Raw genomic sequence first — 17,069 nt, 5'->3', positions numbered from 1 at the left:
GTAGCAGGAGTACATGCTCCATGTTGAAAAGTGGATTTGCGAGTGTGAGGAGAACTTTGTAATTTATTTACAAGGTGCGTTAGAAACCAAAATAGCCCAACAAAACTGTACCCTCATCTAGGCCCTGACCTCATGCCAACGATATGAACTGTTACTGAAATATCTGACCCGTAAAGGACCAAAGTGCAAAGCGCGCCCGCATCATCCTAGGGCAACCACCCCTCGAAGCGACGCATCGTCGTCCAACGCAAATCCAACGGATGCGCCCTCGCCCGCCCTTCTTTTTAACAGCTCAAAACCCTCGAGGGCGCTTCTTCCCCGCCGCCGCCTCCCTCCTCGCTCTCGCCTCCGCGCCGCCACCCCGCCAAGACAAGAGCTCCCCGCTTCTCTACGCCGCAAGGTATGTCTCCCACGGATCCTCTACCCCTCTCCTTGCTCCCTTGCGCGTAGAGATCCTTGGTACGGTAGGCGTTGGAGGCATCAGTTCCAAGAATGTTGCTGCGCCAGATGTTATCGATCAGATCCTTGGTCCGTTCGGTGTTAACCGTGTCTCGCCCATGTGTATATTGCTCTAATGTACTATTTGATGGTGCGAAATACATCCGTTTCGGGTATTGCGTTTGCTCTTTAGAGTAGATCCCTTTATCAGAAACGTGTCACCAGATTTGCTGTTCGGCCTGTCCGAATTAATGCTGCAGAGTTCTTCCAAAACGAATCGTGGAGTGGATTGTGTCTAGTTGTTCTCTCTGATCCTTGTTAGCTACGATGCTAGTAGTAAAAAGATGGGTTGTAATCATGAGTTTTGGGAGGCACCTCCAGTTGCATGTTGTCTCTTAGTCTGTTTATGCCCCACGTTTTACTAGCAAGTAGCTGAGCTTCCTGTGCTCTCTGGGAATTAAGTTCTGCATGTCTTTTTTTATCATCCTGTGTAACAGTTTAACGTTTGTTTCCCGATCCTGTGTTGGTGTTAGCAAGTCCATTTAGGTGTGTCCCGATGTAAGTAACGAAATAAGTGTGCTCTATGTGCTGGCTCCCCAAAAATCTCAGTTTGTTACCTTCATTTCCAGTATGCAGTTAGTTATCAATCCTGTGAACCACGGCAATTCATACACTGTAATGAAATTCCTCTCATTTTGTTCTATGTGCTGAGCTTATCTTTTTATGGCAAAATTTCTCCCCAACTTTAACAAATCACTGCCTTTGCTCTAGTTCAGTGTCTACATCCAAGCTGCCATTATTCATATCTGCATTTGTTTATGTTTTTTCAAACCCATATCCAAACTATATTGAACATGTGCTTACATATCCTTGTTCCTACGTCTGCAGGTTAGGTAAGGATGGTGAGGATCAGCGTTCTGAACGATGCTCTCAAGAGCATGTATAATGCGGAAAAGCGTGGCAAGAGGCAGGTCATGATCAGGCCCTCCTCCAAGGTGATCATCAAGTTCCTCATCGTCATGCAGAAGCACGGTTAGTTCTGTTTCACTTTTGTTTCGTCTGCCACTCTCAGGGAGAACAAATTACTCACTGCCTCTCTTTTATGCAGGTTACATTGGTGAGTTTGAGTATGTCGATGACCACAGATCTGGCAAGATCGTTGTTGAGTTGAACGGCAGGCTGAACAAGTGTGGAGTCATCAGTCCCCGCTTTGATGTTGGTGTCAAGGAGATCGAGGGATGGACTGCTAGGCTGCTTCCATCTCGTCAGGTCAGTTTCTGTAGCTACTGTTTATTTCACTGCAGACTGTCGTGTTGCCATATTATGTGGTCTTGAACTGTGTGGGAGTACTAACCAAACCTACCTGTTTGATCTGCAGTTTGGTTACATTGTCCTGACAACCTCTGCTGGTATCATGGATCACGAGGAAGCCAGGAGGAAGAATGTTGGTGGCAAGGTGCTAGGCTTTTTCTACTGAATGGAAATTTTGTGAAAGGATATCGAATTGATGTGATAGGATGTTATCTCAGGACATCAGGCTTGTGTACTTTTTGCCTTCATAGCTGCTATGGCTTTGTTATGTTATGTTGGATTCCGTCAATTATGAGATGCACTTTCAAATTTCGAGGCTCACCTGCGATCAGTTATGACATTGAGTGCCATTTATGTCTATTTTCATGTGTTCAGCCTTGAGCTGTATCTCTTGGGTTCATTACCATAGCGCATGCAGTGATTCTGGTTTGGCTGCTACGTGAGTATGGTGTTTGTTTTCTTTCATTCATTCTGTGATTTTGTTTTCCTGCCGTTCGGACTATTTGGCTGGAGCGGCGTCTTGTTGATTGGTTCTACAACAAGATGTTCTCATTTTTAGAATATCAATTTGTACAACTATTGGTGCTGTATTTGTTAGGTCTTCATCATAAATTATATACATTTCTTTTCACATAGCATGTAGCCCATCATTAGAATTCCCGTACTCCATGAAGATGTCTATTTCCACAAGATGTTCTAAGCATTCATAATTCGCTGTTATTGAGTAACATTCCATAAGATCAGTCAAGATGTTACAGTCATTGATGAGGACATCCCTACCTCACTACTACCTCCGTCATTAGCAAATGATGATGAACCTGCTGTGAAGCTCAAGTCCAATGAAGTTCGGATTGGACCAATTACAAGAGCTCGTGCGAAGCTACTTAAACAACAGGTGAACTTGTTTCTAAACGGTACTTTGATTGATGAGAACTTTATACTGCCTAAGTCCTATTACTTATGTATCATCAGGTATCAAGAGGAGACATGCATCGCACGAGGAGAGGAGCAGCTCGGACGTGAAGACGGACATCAAGAAGGCCGTGAAGCTGGACATGGAGCTGGACATGAAGATATCTCATGGACGCGCGAGGGAGGAGCGGGAGGAATGCGCGAGAGGAGAAGAAGAAGTCCGAGGCCGGTCCGGAACCCGGTCGACCGGCCACCCGACCGGACCGCCGGTCCCTGGCCCGGTCGACCGGCCGTAAACCGGCCACCAACCGGAGGAAATTTATCGTATCGGAGCGAGACCGGAAACTCGCAGCTTTTCCGGTTTCCGACCGGTCGACCGGACCCCGACCGGACCGCCCGGTCCACAGCCCGGTTGACCGGACCACAAACCGGACAGCCCGGTCCACGGCCGGTTGACCGGATCCCGACCGGACCGGTCCCGAGTCTGTCTCGACCGGATCTATTCCGGGTCGGTTATTTTTGTATCTTTTCGACTGGAACTCGTCCCGGACACCTATATAAGTGCCCGGGACGCCCCCTAGCTGCTTTAGACCACGTTTAAGATAAACCCTAGTTCTTAGTTGTTTGCTCTGCAAAACTATTGAATTCCCTACACCATATTGCTTGGATATTGTGTAGATCCTGTTAAAGTCTTGTGTGATCTCGTCTGTTCCATTGGGAATTAGACGGTTGCAACTTACCGCTTCGTGGTCGGCGGCTACGTGCGCAAGTGTGTGGAGTTGCGAATATCTTGCGGGGTTGAGAGCCGTTGCATTGGCGACGAGGACCAATCGAGAGATCTCGTTGCGTCATACAAGTTATCATCCACTACATCGTCGTGTTCCTCCGCTGCCATCACCCCGTGATCATCATCACCACCGTTGCTTACCGAGAAGATCGGGCCACCCCATATCATCTTGGTATCGGATTTCCAGTTTTCCTCGGTAAGCCATCCACAATCCACCCCATAGTTGAGTTTTGAGTGTTTTCCTATCCAAGAAAAAGCCATAAAAAAAATTAGGGTTAGGGTTTGCCATAGCCTTAGATTGCACTAATTTCGAGTTTTAGTTGCTTTTCGTAGTTGTTTTTGCGTATCTTTATCTTTCTTCTAGTAGAATTGTTAGGGTTTGCGTTTTCCCTATCATCTTGTGTCTAGTTTCTTATAGTGTGTCGGCTTTGTTATTCCGAGTCCACATAGCGTACGGTGTGCTTGTTTCCAACCATAGACACGAGCCTATCGATATACGTGACTAGGAACTTCCCCGAAGAGACTAGTTTTACCGCTCGACAGTCTGCTCGTTAGGGTTTTGGTGCTTTGCAATTTCGTTGGCCGTGTTATCAAGGAGTTGAGTCAAAAAAAAAAAAAAAAGCAAAAAGAGCTACATAGCTGCGTGTGTTATACAAAAAGAAAAATAAAAAAAAGAAAAGTGTTGTGCTAGTTGAATCAAGTGAAGGCCTAAGTTACTTTACTGCACCTGTCGTTGAGCAATCTTGTGCCTGTCTCATTGAGCTTTGCTAGCGTCTCTCTAGTGCATTGCAACCTTTCCCACATATAGTTGCATTGCCTCATTATATCGCCTTGTGTGAGTATCTTTGGTTGTCTACGGTCAGCGCTAGAGCTTGTTATTGGTGCAAATAGGTAGCCTACCTACAGCCCCACATATATCCTCGCTTTGTCGTGTGATTGTTCTTATACCCTTGATATTCGCTTCGCTACATCCGTGCACTAGTTGTTCCTACAAGTGGTAAGCAACACTAATTTACTTTGGAACGGTAAGATTTCCTTTTCTTATCAGTTTTGAGTGAGTTGTGAGAGTACCACCATATATTTTTGATTTAGTGCACTAACCTACTAATCATGTCTCGCTAGTGATAATAAGATTGTTAACCAGGAAAACAAGAATTCGGCAGATATCGTCACATGGAGGGAGTATGAAGCTCTTCGTAACGAGATGCGACGTGAATTCCGCACTAAGGATGATGAGCTTAAGGATACGAGTTGACGAGATCAAACAGTACGCTGGATGCTACTAATATCACCGTCACTGGATTGGCTGATCAAATGACCGATATACAGCGCACTCTTGCCGATATGCGCCTTACTATTGAGAATTTGACTACACAACAACAACAAGACGATGATGAAGATCCTGAGCTTGAAGATGACGCACACAATGCTCGTGGTGCGCCTCATGGTCATCGTCCGCGTGGTCGGGCTCCACTTGGCCGTAATGGTCGTGGGCAAGATGAAGAAGATGGATTGGGTAAGCCCAAGTTTTCCATACCCAAGTTTGAAGGGGGAGCTGATGTTGAAGAATATCTCACTTGGGAGCTCAAGATTGAGAAGTTATGGAGCTTACATCCCAACTACTCGAAGATAAGAAGATCAAGCTTGCTTCTTCGAATTTGATGGTTATGCATTACGTTGGTGGGATTCTTTGATTCGTAACCGCGACGAAGATGGTGCACAACCTATCCGTACATGGCGTGCTATGAAGGAGGTTATGACTTCTCGTTTTGTGCCTACAAATTACATGCGGAATATATTTGATAAGCTAACACTATTGAGGCAAGGTGTGAAGACTGTTGATGAGTACTACATGGAGATGGAGATGCTTATGCAGCGTGGTCGTGTCCGTGAGTCTCTAGAGATGACAATGCAGCGTTTTCTCAATGGATTGAAGTATGATGTTAAAGGCATTGTTCGTCATTACACCTACACCGATATGAATCAATTGTTACATCATGCAAGAGAAGCTGAATCACGGTTGGTCGAAGAAGCAAAGGTTAAAGGACGTGCTACGGGAGCTGGGCGTTTTACACCCCGCGCGCCCTCTACGGCGCCGGCACCGTCGACGCGCTCCGTTCCTTACTCTACTCCGCCTAGCAAACCGGTCTCCAATGTATCTAATGCAAAGAAGTCCGAATCTGCGGCAAGTACGAGTGGTTCTAGTATGTCTACAACGCGCAACCGCGATATGCTTTGCCATACATGTGGTGGCAAGGGTCACTTCAAGAGAGATTGTCCTAACCGCAAAGTCATGTTTATCAATGAGGACAATGAGTATGAGACTGGAGATGATGTTGATCCAAATGCTCCGGACGATGATGACTATGACACCGATGGTGAAGATGCATATCCTTCGATGCTCGTACCATTGTTGTGTCGCAGCGTGCTCTTAATGTGTTGCCTAGTGCATCTACTCAGCGCTGCAATTTGTTCCAAACCAAAGCTTTGGTTGGTCCTGACAAGGCTTGCAAGGTCATTATTGATGGCGGGAGTTGCCGCAATTTAGCAAGCAAGGAGTTATGTACCAAGCTGAAGTTGAAGTACCTACCGCACCCGCATCCATATTATATTCAGTGGTTGAGCGACAGTGGTGAGATGAAGGTAAACCATATGGTGCGTGTTGAGTTTGAGATTGGACCGTATAAGGATTGCATTGATTTTGATGTGGTTCCTATGACGGTTTGTCACCTCTTATTGGGTCGGCCTTGGCTCTATGACCGTTCCGTGCAACACAATGGCCGCGCCAATACATATCACTTGGAGTACAAGGGCAAGAAAATTAACTTACAGACCTATGTCACCACAACAGATTGTCAATGAGTCTCGTCAGAAGATTGAAGTGAATTTGGAGGATGCATCTCTAGATAGGCGAGAGAATTGTAATGTCGTGAGTGATATAACGAAAAGTGAGAGAGTGAATTCCTTAGTTTCATTAGCCACCAAAGAAGACATGAGAGAATTTAGTGAGGATCCTACGGCCATGCCTCTTGTGCTTTTGTACAGGGGTACGGTTTTGGTTTCTAACGACATGACCCCTCTTCCTCTTGGTGTTTCTAGTGTTTTGCAGGAATTCGGCGACGTGTTTCCGGAGGAGGTACCCGCAGGACTACCACCATTGCGAGGTATTGAGCATCAAATTGACTTGATTCCCGGAGCATCGCTGCCCAATAGGGCGCCATATCGCACTAATCCCGAAGAGACGAAGGAGATACGTAAGCAAGTACAAGCGCTACTCGACAAAGGTTATATCCGCATAAGCCTTAGTCCTTGTGCTGTTCCTCGTTATTCTAGTTCCTAAGAAAGATGGTACTTGGCGTATGTGCGTAGATTGTAGAGCTATAAACAACATTACTATTCGATATCGTCATCCTATTCCCCGTTTAGAGGATATGCTAGATGAATTGAGTGGTGCCGCTTGTGTTCTCTAAAATTGATTTGCGTAGTGGTTATCATCAAATTAGGATGAAAGAAGGGGATGAGTGGAAAACCGCCTTTAAAACAAAATTTGGTTTATATGAGTGGTTAGTAATGCCTTTTGGGTTAACTAATGCACCTAGCACTTTCATGAGATTAATGAACCATGTTTTGCGTGAATTTATTGGCAAATTTGTGGTTGTATACTTTGATGACATATTAATCTACAGCCGAAATGAATCTGATCATACTATACATATTCGACATGTTTTGCAAGTGTTGCGTGATAATCAACTCTATGGTAATCTTGAGAAGTGCACATTTTGCAAAGATAAGGTCATATTTACGGGTTATGTTGTCTCTAAGCATGGAGTAGAAGTAGATGTGTCTAAAATTGAAGCTATTCAAAATTGGCCTACTCCCATGAATGTGAGTCAAGTTAGAAGTTTTCATGGTCTAGCTGGGTTTTATCGCCGTTTTGTGCCCAATTTTTCTACTATTGCTGCACCTTTGAATGAATTGACTAAAAAGGGTGTTGTCTTTGAGTGGGCGTTGCCCAAGATCATGCTTTTGATGAACCGAAACGATTGTTAACTTCCGCACCGTTGCTTGCACTTCCTGATTTCAATAAGCAATTTGAGATTGAATGTGATGCTAGTGGTATTGGAATTGGTGGTGTGTTGATGCAAGAGGGTCGCCCAATTGCATATTTTTCTCGAGAAATTATCCGGTGCTAAGTTGAACTATCCTATATATGATAAAGAATTGTATGCTTTAATTAGAGTTCTTGAGGTTTGGCAACATTATTTGTGGCCAAAAGAATTTATCATACATTCCGATCATGAAGCTTTAAAATACCCGAAAGCTCAATCTACTTTGCATAAGCGTCTAGCTAAGTGGGTTGAGTTCATTGAGTCTTTTCCATACATCATTAAACATAAGAAGGGAAAAGATAACATTGTTGCCGATGCTCTATCTAGGAAGAATATGCTATTAACTCAACTTGATGTTAAAATTCCTGGTTTAGAGATACTATGTGATTTGTATGCTATCGATCATGATTTTGCTGAACCATATCGCTTATGTGCTCTTGGTAAAGCATGGGAAAAATATCACATACATGATGGGTTCTTGTTTAGAGCTAACAAACTATGTGTTCCGGAATCGTCCGTGCGTTTGCTCTTATTGCGGGAATCACATGCTCGGAGGTTTGATGGGTCACTTTGGGCGTGAGAAGACGCTACTCATGCTAGCTGACCACTTTTATTGGCCAAAGATGAGGCGGGACGTGGATAGATATGTGAGGAGATGCATTACTTGCAACAAGTCCAAGTCCAAGCCGAAGCCTCACGGTTTGTATACTCCGTTACCGGCACCTACTACGCCTTGGCAGGATATAAGTATGGATTTTGTGTTGGGTTTGCCGCGTACTAAAAGAGGCCATGATTCTATATTTGTGGTAGTGGACAGATTTTCTAAAATGTCACACTTTATTGCCTGCCACAAAAGCGACGATGCGTCGCATATTGCTAACCTGTTTTTCGGGGAGATTGTTCGACTACATGGAGTCCCGAAGACTATTGTTTCGATCGTGATGTGAAGTTCATGAGCTACTTCGGAAGACACTTTGGGGAAAGCTCGGGGACAAAGCTACTATTCGAGTACTACTTGTCATCCTCAAACCGATGGTCAAACCGAGGTGGTGAATCGAACCTTGTCACAACTCGTTGAGATCCATGATCAAGAAGAACCTGAAGGAGTGGGAAGAGTGTTTGCCGCATGTGGAGTTTGCTTACAACAGGGCGGTACATTCTACCACAGAGTCGTGTCCTTTTGAGGTGGTGTATGGTTTCAAACCCATTACTCCACTTGACTTGTTGCCTTTGCCCATACATGAGAGAGTTAATATGGAGGCATCCAAGAGGGCAGATTTTGTGCGTAAGATCCATGAGAAGACTAAAGAGTTGATCGAGAAGAAAGGCAAGAGCAATGCCGCAAGGATGAACAAGAAGCGCAAAGAGATGTTGTTCAAGCCTGGTGATTTGGTCCGGGTACATTTTCGCAAGGATAGGTTCCCGAAGCCGCGGAAGTCTAAGTTGAAGCCTCGTGGTGCTCGGTCCTTATAAAGTGCTTGCCAAGATCAATGATAATGCATACTCGATAGATCTTCCGAGCTTGATGAGTTTGGTGTCGAGTAATTCTTTCAATGTTGCCGATTTGACACCATATGACGGAGAAGACCTTGGAGCGTCGGGGTCGACGCCTTTTGAAGGGGGAGATGATGAGGACATCCCTACCTCACTACTACCTCCGTCATTAGCAAATGATGATGAACCCTGCCGTGGAAGCTCAAGTCCAATGAAGTTCGGATTGGACCAATTACAAGAGCTCGTGCGAAGCTACTTAAACAACAGGTGAACTTGTTTCTAAACGGTACTTTGATTGATGAGAACTTTATACCGCCTAAGTCCTATTACTTATGTATCATCGAGTATCAAGAGGAGACATGCATCGCACGAGGAGAGGAGCACTGGACGTGAAGACGGACATCAAGAAGGCCGTGAAGCTGGACATGGAGCCGGACATGAAGATATCTCATGGACGCGCGAGGGAGGAGCGGGAGGAATGCGCGAGAGGAGAAGAAGAAGTCCAGGCCGGTCCGGAACCCGGCTCGACCGGCCACTCGACCGGACCGCCGGTCCTCGGCCCGGCCGACCGGTCGTAAACCGGCCACCAACCGGAGGAAATTTATCGTACGGAGCGAGACCGGAAACTTCGCAGCTTTTCCCGGTTTCCGACCGGTCGACCGGACTCGACCGGACCGCCGGTCCACGGCCCGGTTGACCGGACCACAAACCGGACAGCCCGGTCCACGCCCGGTTGACCGGATCCCGGACCGGACCGGCCCGAGTCCGTCTCGACCGCATCTATTCCGGGTCGGTTATTTTTGTATCTTTTCGACCGGAACTCGTCCCGACACCTATATAAGTGCCCGGGACGCCCCCTAGCTGCTTTAGACCACGTTTAAGATAAACCCTAGTTCTTAGTTGTTTGCTCTGCAAAACTATTGAATTCCCTACACCATATTGCTTGGATATTGTGTAGATCCCGTTAAAGTCTTGTGTGATCTGCTCGTTCCATTGGGAATTAGACGGTTGCAACTTACCGCTTCGTGGTCGGCGGCTACGTGCGCAAGTGTGTGGAGTTGCGAATATCTTGCAGGGTTGAGAGCCGTTGCATTGGCGACGAGGACCAATCGAGAGATCTCGTTGCGTCATACAAGTTATCATCCACTACATCGTCGTGTTCCTCCGCTGCCATCACCCCGTGATCATCATCACCACCGTTGCTTACTGAGAAGATCGGGCCACCCCATATCAGTCATTTTGTATGCAGTATTTGCTGGGTCTTGTCAAACATAAGTCATGTACATTTCTTTTGACATAGTATGCTCTCATCATTATTAGAACTTCCTCACTCTAGGAAGACGGCCGTTTACACACATTGATTTAACCATTCAAGTTTTTTTTTGTTATTCAGTAACATTCTCATGAAGTATGATGTTATCATCATTTTTATGCCTCCAGTTGGTGTTATCATATTACCATTTGCTGGGTCTTTTCAATCATACATTTATTAAGTTTCTTTTGAATTGGTAGCATATTGCCATCATTATTAGAACTTTCTTACTCTATGAAGTCAGCCATTTCCACACGCTATTTTAAGCATTCAAATTTCTTTCTTATTGAGTAAGATTCTCCAAGAGCCAGTCACCAACCCTCGATTATTTAGAAATTCCAGACGCAATATTGGAGGCTTCCTGACTAAGCATTGCATGTGCCATGGTCCTTTGACATAGAACTGGTCTACTCGTCTGGAACCAGTCGTATCTAGACAATCAACAATGAGCTGTTGTTTGGACGCACTTGGGCTAGTTGCCCCTGATGATCTCTAAACGCCTGTAACCAGTGCGTTCCCGGTAACCTCACCTGAACGCCTCGATGTGACGATCCCTGGAGCCACTTTTTGCGTGCTGTAACAGCACTAGCCCGAATCTGGCAAGTAGACATTTCCAAGCCATGGTGGCATGGAGGCTGCGTGACCACACACACAAAGGACGTTGTGGAGTTGAAAGGAAGCCAGTGCCATCCCCCTTTCTCCTTCATTCACTCGAAACGAATGGCCCTGTTAAGACGGTCACCGATAGCTTGTGCTTGTTACTGTACACATGGTTCCTTTCTTCTTAACCTCCACTGAAACAAGAATGCCGAAATGCTAAAGTAGATTGAGATGACCGTTCCAAGCATCCGATCTAACTTTTACTTCCAACTGTTTCTGAGAATCCTCCTAGGGTATAGTGGATTTTGAAAGGAAGCACGGGGAGTAAGTTGCAATCCTTGTGTCGTAGTTTCTGGAAAACTCAACATTGTGGATGGGATGTTTTTGCTCATGGGTGCATATGCTCCCTGTATTTAAAATACATTTTAAACATATTAAATAATGTCAAAATATTTCAAAAGAAATTGTTGAGCATACATCTCTACATCGTACGTGTTCACAAAATCGTTTCATGAAAAACCGAATTGTTACGTGGCTTGTGCAAAAAAGACAACAAGCCACGAAAAATGTCGGTTTATTATGAAACTGCAAGTGAGCACATAGAATGTGGAGATATATGAGCCAAATTTTGTTCCCAATTTTTCTAACATGTTGAAAAATTGGTTTTTTGAATAAAGGGAGCCTCTGCATCTGGGATCAAAAGTGCATTTTCGCAATATTGTCCTTTTTTTTAATGCGGGTGTAAACAAAGGCGGAGGTAGAGGATTCAACACCAGGGTGCACACAGGTGCCAAACCAGAAAATATTCATCTTTTCCAGGGTGCATACATGGCAAAAATTGCCATTTTACAAAGAATTGTTTCTCACTAGGTGTAAACACAACATTGTTTGGATATATCATTTAGTTCTTCTTCGAGAGCTTACAACATAAGTGGTGTTTTGGAACATGGGAGCATATGCTCCCTATATTTTGAAATGCATCTTACACATATTTTAAATTTCAAAAAAATTGAAACAAAAAAATCGCACGTACATCTTCACATGCTACGCGCTCACAAAGTCGTTTCATAAAGAATAAACTTAGCATGTGACGCGTGTAAAAAAGACAAAATTTAGTGCTGGAAACGATGTTTTTCACAGGATAAGTTTTCTCTTTTTCACATAGGCCACAAAAAATATTATTTTTTCGTGAAACTTGACGCATACACATATATTATGGAGATGTACATGTAGAATTTTTTGTCAAAATTTTTCCACACTTCGAAATATGTTTTGTTGGTAGAGGGAGCATACACACCCAGGAGCCGAATTGAATTTCCGCAACATAAGTCACATATACTTCATACTTGTATAGCCATGCGAGGATGTCTCACATACCCTACACCATCTAGCATACCTCTCAGTTCCCCCGAACAAGTCCGCCGTCAGATGTGAACAAACTCATAGGGCCTCTTTGATTCGCCAAAACGAATGAACCAGAAAATAAATGCATGACGGCGATACAAGCTCCAATCTTACAAGATTCTGTATGCACCAAAAATTTATTTGATTGGAAAAGCAACCGATTTTTAAAACTATGTTCAACTATTGTTGAAGGTGCACTGCAAAAGATTTCTTCGAAAAAATCATTACGGAATTTTCAATCCTACGAACCAAACAACCAACACCGGTAAAATTTATAATAATTAGAATCCTCCGGAATTTTCACGAGAATCATCTGAATGAACAAGGTCCTTGGGCACGTGTTCACACTGAAGCTGGTGTGACCTGTTCCTCGCAAGGTCAATTTTAGAAAGTTAGGCAAAAATGTTTGTCCCTCATCCTCCAAGTTGAACCAAGGGTTACACACATGATGGTGGCAAGTTCCCCTGATCACACAGACACGCGGGTCCCAGAGAGGCAAAGAGCTGCACTTGGCCCACAAATCAGAGTCTCCACGGGGGATTATAAAGATGGTAACAAGGGCTCACCGGTCGGTGGTGAAGTGTCTTCCAATCCAAGTGACTGCCCAGCCTGACGCAGCACGCACCACCCCACCATCGGGACGGAACGGAAGCACGGAAACAAAACAAAAACAAAAACACGCTCGAAATCAAGGCACCACCATTTAACACCCGTCAAAACAAATTCGCCGTCTCCTCTCGCCTCGTCTCGCCTCCGCCTCGCTCCTCCCCCCAGATCCGCCACCGGCCGCGCCTCGATCCCCCCCTCCCCTACCCCCCCTCGTTCCGCCGGTAAGCGCGCCGCTCCCCCCGCGCCGTCCCGCTCCCCCCTCGCGCGACGCCGGCCATTCCTCCTCTCGCGCGTGGCCTGACGGCGGCTCGAATTTTTGTCCCTCGCAGGTCGGGGGATTGGCGGAGGCGCCGATCGACGGGTAGGAGGAGGGCGCGCGCGCGCGACATGGCTGCGCCGCCGGCGAGGGCCCGGGCCGACTACGACTACCTCATCAAGCTCCTCCTCATCGGGGACAGCGGTGAGTGCCCCGCCCGCCCCCTACCTAGATCTCCCCGTCCATCTCGCGCGCTGCTGTGTTGTGCTGCGCGCGCCCCGGGTGTTCCTGCTCGCCGTGTCGGATCGCGGCCAGATTAGGCGTGTGCACGAAGCGGATCTAGGGGGGATTCGTCATTTCCTGCTGCCCGCCGCTGAATTCGCGCGTTTCGTTGACGAAATGCATGCCTGTCCTTGTGAGCATGCTAATTATCCGCGTGAAGGCAGCTGATGCTGGTTTTGGGTGCGTTAATTAGCACGTATTAGTTCCCAGTGCAAAATCAGGTGAGGTTTGAGTCGCTAGGAGGTTGAGGACAAGAGATAGGTTGCGTGCTGCAGATATTTTAGGCCCCATCGTGCTCGTGGATGAACATTCAATTGGGAAATTGTTTGGTTGGTTGGAGGAGCGTAGGAAATGGTCCACCTTCCCGGATGGTGCTTTCACACTCCTTGCTCTGTAGAATATTAAACACGGCAAGGAGCTGTTTAAACATTGAGAGGCAATGCTTGACTTTACAATGCCAAGTTGAGACTGTCACACATAATCATTTGGCAGTTTCCTCTTGCTGTAGGGTGAAGAGGTTAAGAATGTTTAGCTTGAAGCGTAAGTTACTTTAGAGCAAGTAAAATAAACCTTATTTGGTGTTATGTGTCTACCTAGTAGATGGCATAGATTTGTGGCACTGCATTACTGAGCTCAGACTTGATAAAGATAGCGATAGATGGAAGTTCTTACCGTTGATAACCTTGAAATGTTTCACGCTCGCTGCTGCTTAATTGAGAGGTCCTTGGCTTTATCATCTGCGATTGTTTGTATATTATCATCTGCGATTGTTTGTATAGTTTACAAGGCCATACCTAGAGCGCCACGTAATCCTTTAGTAGAGCTTTCCTTTGATGCTCCTGTTGTAGGGTAAAGAGAATAAATAGCTTGAAACATAAGTTACTTTGGAGGATGTAAAAGATGCCTTTTATGTGTTATAAAGTAACCTTGAGGTAGCCTTGACTTTATTGTCTGTGATTGTTTGTATAGTTTACTAGGCCATGCCGAGAACAGCACACATAATCCTTTAGCAGAGCTTTCCTTTGCTGCTCCTGTTTTAGGGTGAAGAGGTGAAGAATAAATAGCTTGAAACATAAGTTACTTTAGAGGATGTAAATTATACCTTATTTGGTGTTACGTGACTAGCTAGTAGATGCCACAGAGTTGTAGCACTGCATCGCTGAGCTGAGGCTTGATAAAGATAGAGAAAGTGAGAAGCTCCTATCATTGATAACCTTGATATGTTTCACACTCCTTGCTTTGTACGTTAAGGATCAAGAATTGCTTAAAGATTGAGAGGTGGTCTTGACTTTATCATCTGTCACTGTTTGTATAGTTTACAAGGCCATATGGAGAATGGCACACATAATCCTTTAGCAGAGCTTTCTTTTGCTCCTCCTGTTGTATGTTTAAGGCGTTAAGAATTAATGAAACATAAGTTACTTTGGAGAATATACAAGATGCCTTTTGCGTGTGATATGCTGGTATGTGACTAGCTAGTAGATGATGTAGATTTGATGGCACTGCTGATTGGTGATTGAGATAGAGAGAGTTCCTTGTTGTGACTATTTTCTGATAATAACTCTTATTTCTCCACTTTTCCATGTCTAGGTGTTGGCAAGAGTTGCCTCCTTCTGCGGTTCTCTGATGGCTCCTTCACTACCAGCTTTATTACCACAATTGGGTTGGTATTTTTTGTGTTAGGAAGATTGTTTTACCACTCCTAATGTCTTCTATGTTGAGTGGAAGCTGGACACTTTCTTATGCTGCACTATACTAATTCTTGTATTGGTTTGTGCAGTATTGACTTTAAGATCAGAACAATAGAACTGGACCAGAAACGTATTAAGCTACAAATATGGGATACAGCTGGTCAAGAACGTTTCAGGACTATTACTACTGGTATATATAATGCTTGTTCTTATCTGCTGGACTATTTCTGTGAATTTATATGCCAGGATTATTTCTGTGAAGTTATATGCCATTGTTACTGACAGAAGTGGAAATGCCATATATTAAAATCTTCTGACAAACTTAACTTCATTACCCTATTTTACTTGCAGCGTATTACCGAGGAGCCATGGGCATCCTGCTTGTTTATGACGTCACGGATGAGTCATCTTTCAACAGTACCGTCTTACCCATATCACCCCAAATGCTTCCATTTTGAATTTTGTTTTGCCTTTGTTGACCTTTGATTCACTCAATATACAGACATAAGGAACTGGATCCGGAATATCGAGCAACATGCATCCGACAATGTCAACAAGATCTTGATTGGCAACAAGGCTGATATGGATGAGAGTAAAAGGGTACGCCTTATGAATTCCTATTTTCCTCTATAGATCTGGTATTGTTTGACTATTGTTTACTCTGCATTATACTATCGAGTCCATTAGTTTGATGATTTATTTTTCAATTGTTGCATCAGGCTGTACCTACAGCGAAGGGGCAAGCTTTGGCTGATGAATATGGCATCAAGTTTTTCGAAACTGTATGTTGCTTGTTGAGTTTATTGACTGTTGCAGTGGAGAAGTTGTTCTAATTTTGTGGTGTACTGTCTTTCAGAGTGCCAAGACGAACCTCAACGTGGAGCAAGTTTTTTTCTCCATTGCCCGCGACATTAAGACGAGGCTTGCTGAGACCGACTCCAAGCCCGAGGTACGGATAACTGTACTAAGTGATGTCCCAAGCTCAATCCTGTTCAATCTTCTGAGAGATTTGTTCTTTTGCTTTGTAGGACAAGACCATCAAGATTAACAAGACAGAAGGCGCCGACGCACCGGCAGCTTCGGGATCTGCTTGCTGTGGCTCCTAAGGGATTGCTGGGTCCCGATGATCATTGTTTATTTGACATCATTCAGTTCCTGCTTGTCTGTTATAGGAAGAATGTCAAGAAGAAAATTATGACTTATGATACAGATCTGGTTGTACTTATATTTGCCTCCCATTCTTTGAAGCAACTACCCTTGCTTTTGACGTAGCTGTTGCAATTGCTGGGAGCTATTGTACGCTGGATTTCAGTCCGTTGAACCTCGCTACAGTGTGTAATGATTTCAATCCATGCTGTTGGCCTGCTTTGGTTTCTTTCGAGCAAGCAATGCATGGAATAACTTATTGTTGCTGTGGTGTGAACTGTGATGCTGTTCTTGCTTGCATGCATAGCTGTGATGAGTATGAGACTGCCTATTTTGCTGAATGTCCTTCACATTTTGTGGCCTTCAGATCAACAAAATTGTTACTGTTATGTTCTAAAATTTGCAATAACATCTTTCTAAGATTGCAAACTGTTATGTTCTGCAGTTTCAGGCCTAGTGATGTGTAATTTAAGGTCATTGATATAGTACTCAAATTCTAGGCTGGGAAAATTCTGGGGAGATGCATGGTGTGGAGTGTGGACATACTCGCCTAAAGAAAAATTTCCTAGACGTCGAGACTTGTAATGATCTGGGTTATCTCTGTTGTTGTAATCGATGGCAGAAGGTGTAATCTTAGTTCCAGGAGTTAGCTGTAAGTGAAATTGCAAATGGAACATGAAGAATTGTGTTGGAGGTAACTTCAAATGGAGAACATAAT

The 17,069-nt window shown here is 44.7% G+C and overlaps 2 protein-coding genes across 2 annotated transcripts; both read left to right on the top strand.

The window, feature by feature from the left end:
- Positions 1-323: 323 nt before the first annotated feature.
- Positions 324-2,109, top strand: LOC124650371 (40S ribosomal protein S15a-1). The gene is made up of 4 exons (XM_047189904.1): positions 324-400; positions 1,327-1,470; positions 1,547-1,707; positions 1,817-2,109. The coding sequence occupies exons 2-4, from the start codon at positions 1,338-1,340 to the stop codon at positions 1,913-1,915; spliced, it is 393 nt and encodes a 130-aa protein (XP_047045860.1). The 5' UTR covers positions 324-400; positions 1,327-1,337; the 3' UTR covers positions 1,916-2,109.
- Positions 2,110-13,305: 11,196 nt separating this feature from the next.
- On the top strand, positions 13,306-16,580 carry LOC124707608 (ras-related protein RABE1c-like). The gene is made up of 8 exons (XM_047239270.1): positions 13,306-13,436; positions 15,105-15,177; positions 15,295-15,395; positions 15,557-15,622; positions 15,708-15,805; positions 15,925-15,987; positions 16,062-16,154; positions 16,234-16,580. Exons 1-8 carry the CDS (start codon positions 13,364-13,366, stop codon positions 16,309-16,311), a joined length of 645 nt encoding a protein of 214 aa, XP_047095226.1. The 5' UTR covers positions 13,306-13,363; the 3' UTR covers positions 16,312-16,580.
- The last annotated feature ends 489 nt before the right edge of the window (positions 16,581-17,069 follow it).

Source organism: Lolium rigidum, chromosome 4 (assembly GCF_022539505.1).
Source record: "Lolium rigidum isolate FL_2022 chromosome 4, APGP_CSIRO_Lrig_0.1, whole genome shotgun sequence".
Taxonomy (NCBI): domain Eukaryota; kingdom Viridiplantae; phylum Streptophyta; class Magnoliopsida; order Poales; family Poaceae; genus Lolium; species Lolium rigidum.
Note: the sequence above shows the minus strand (reverse complement) of the source record. Positions and strands in the feature narration are given on the sequence as shown.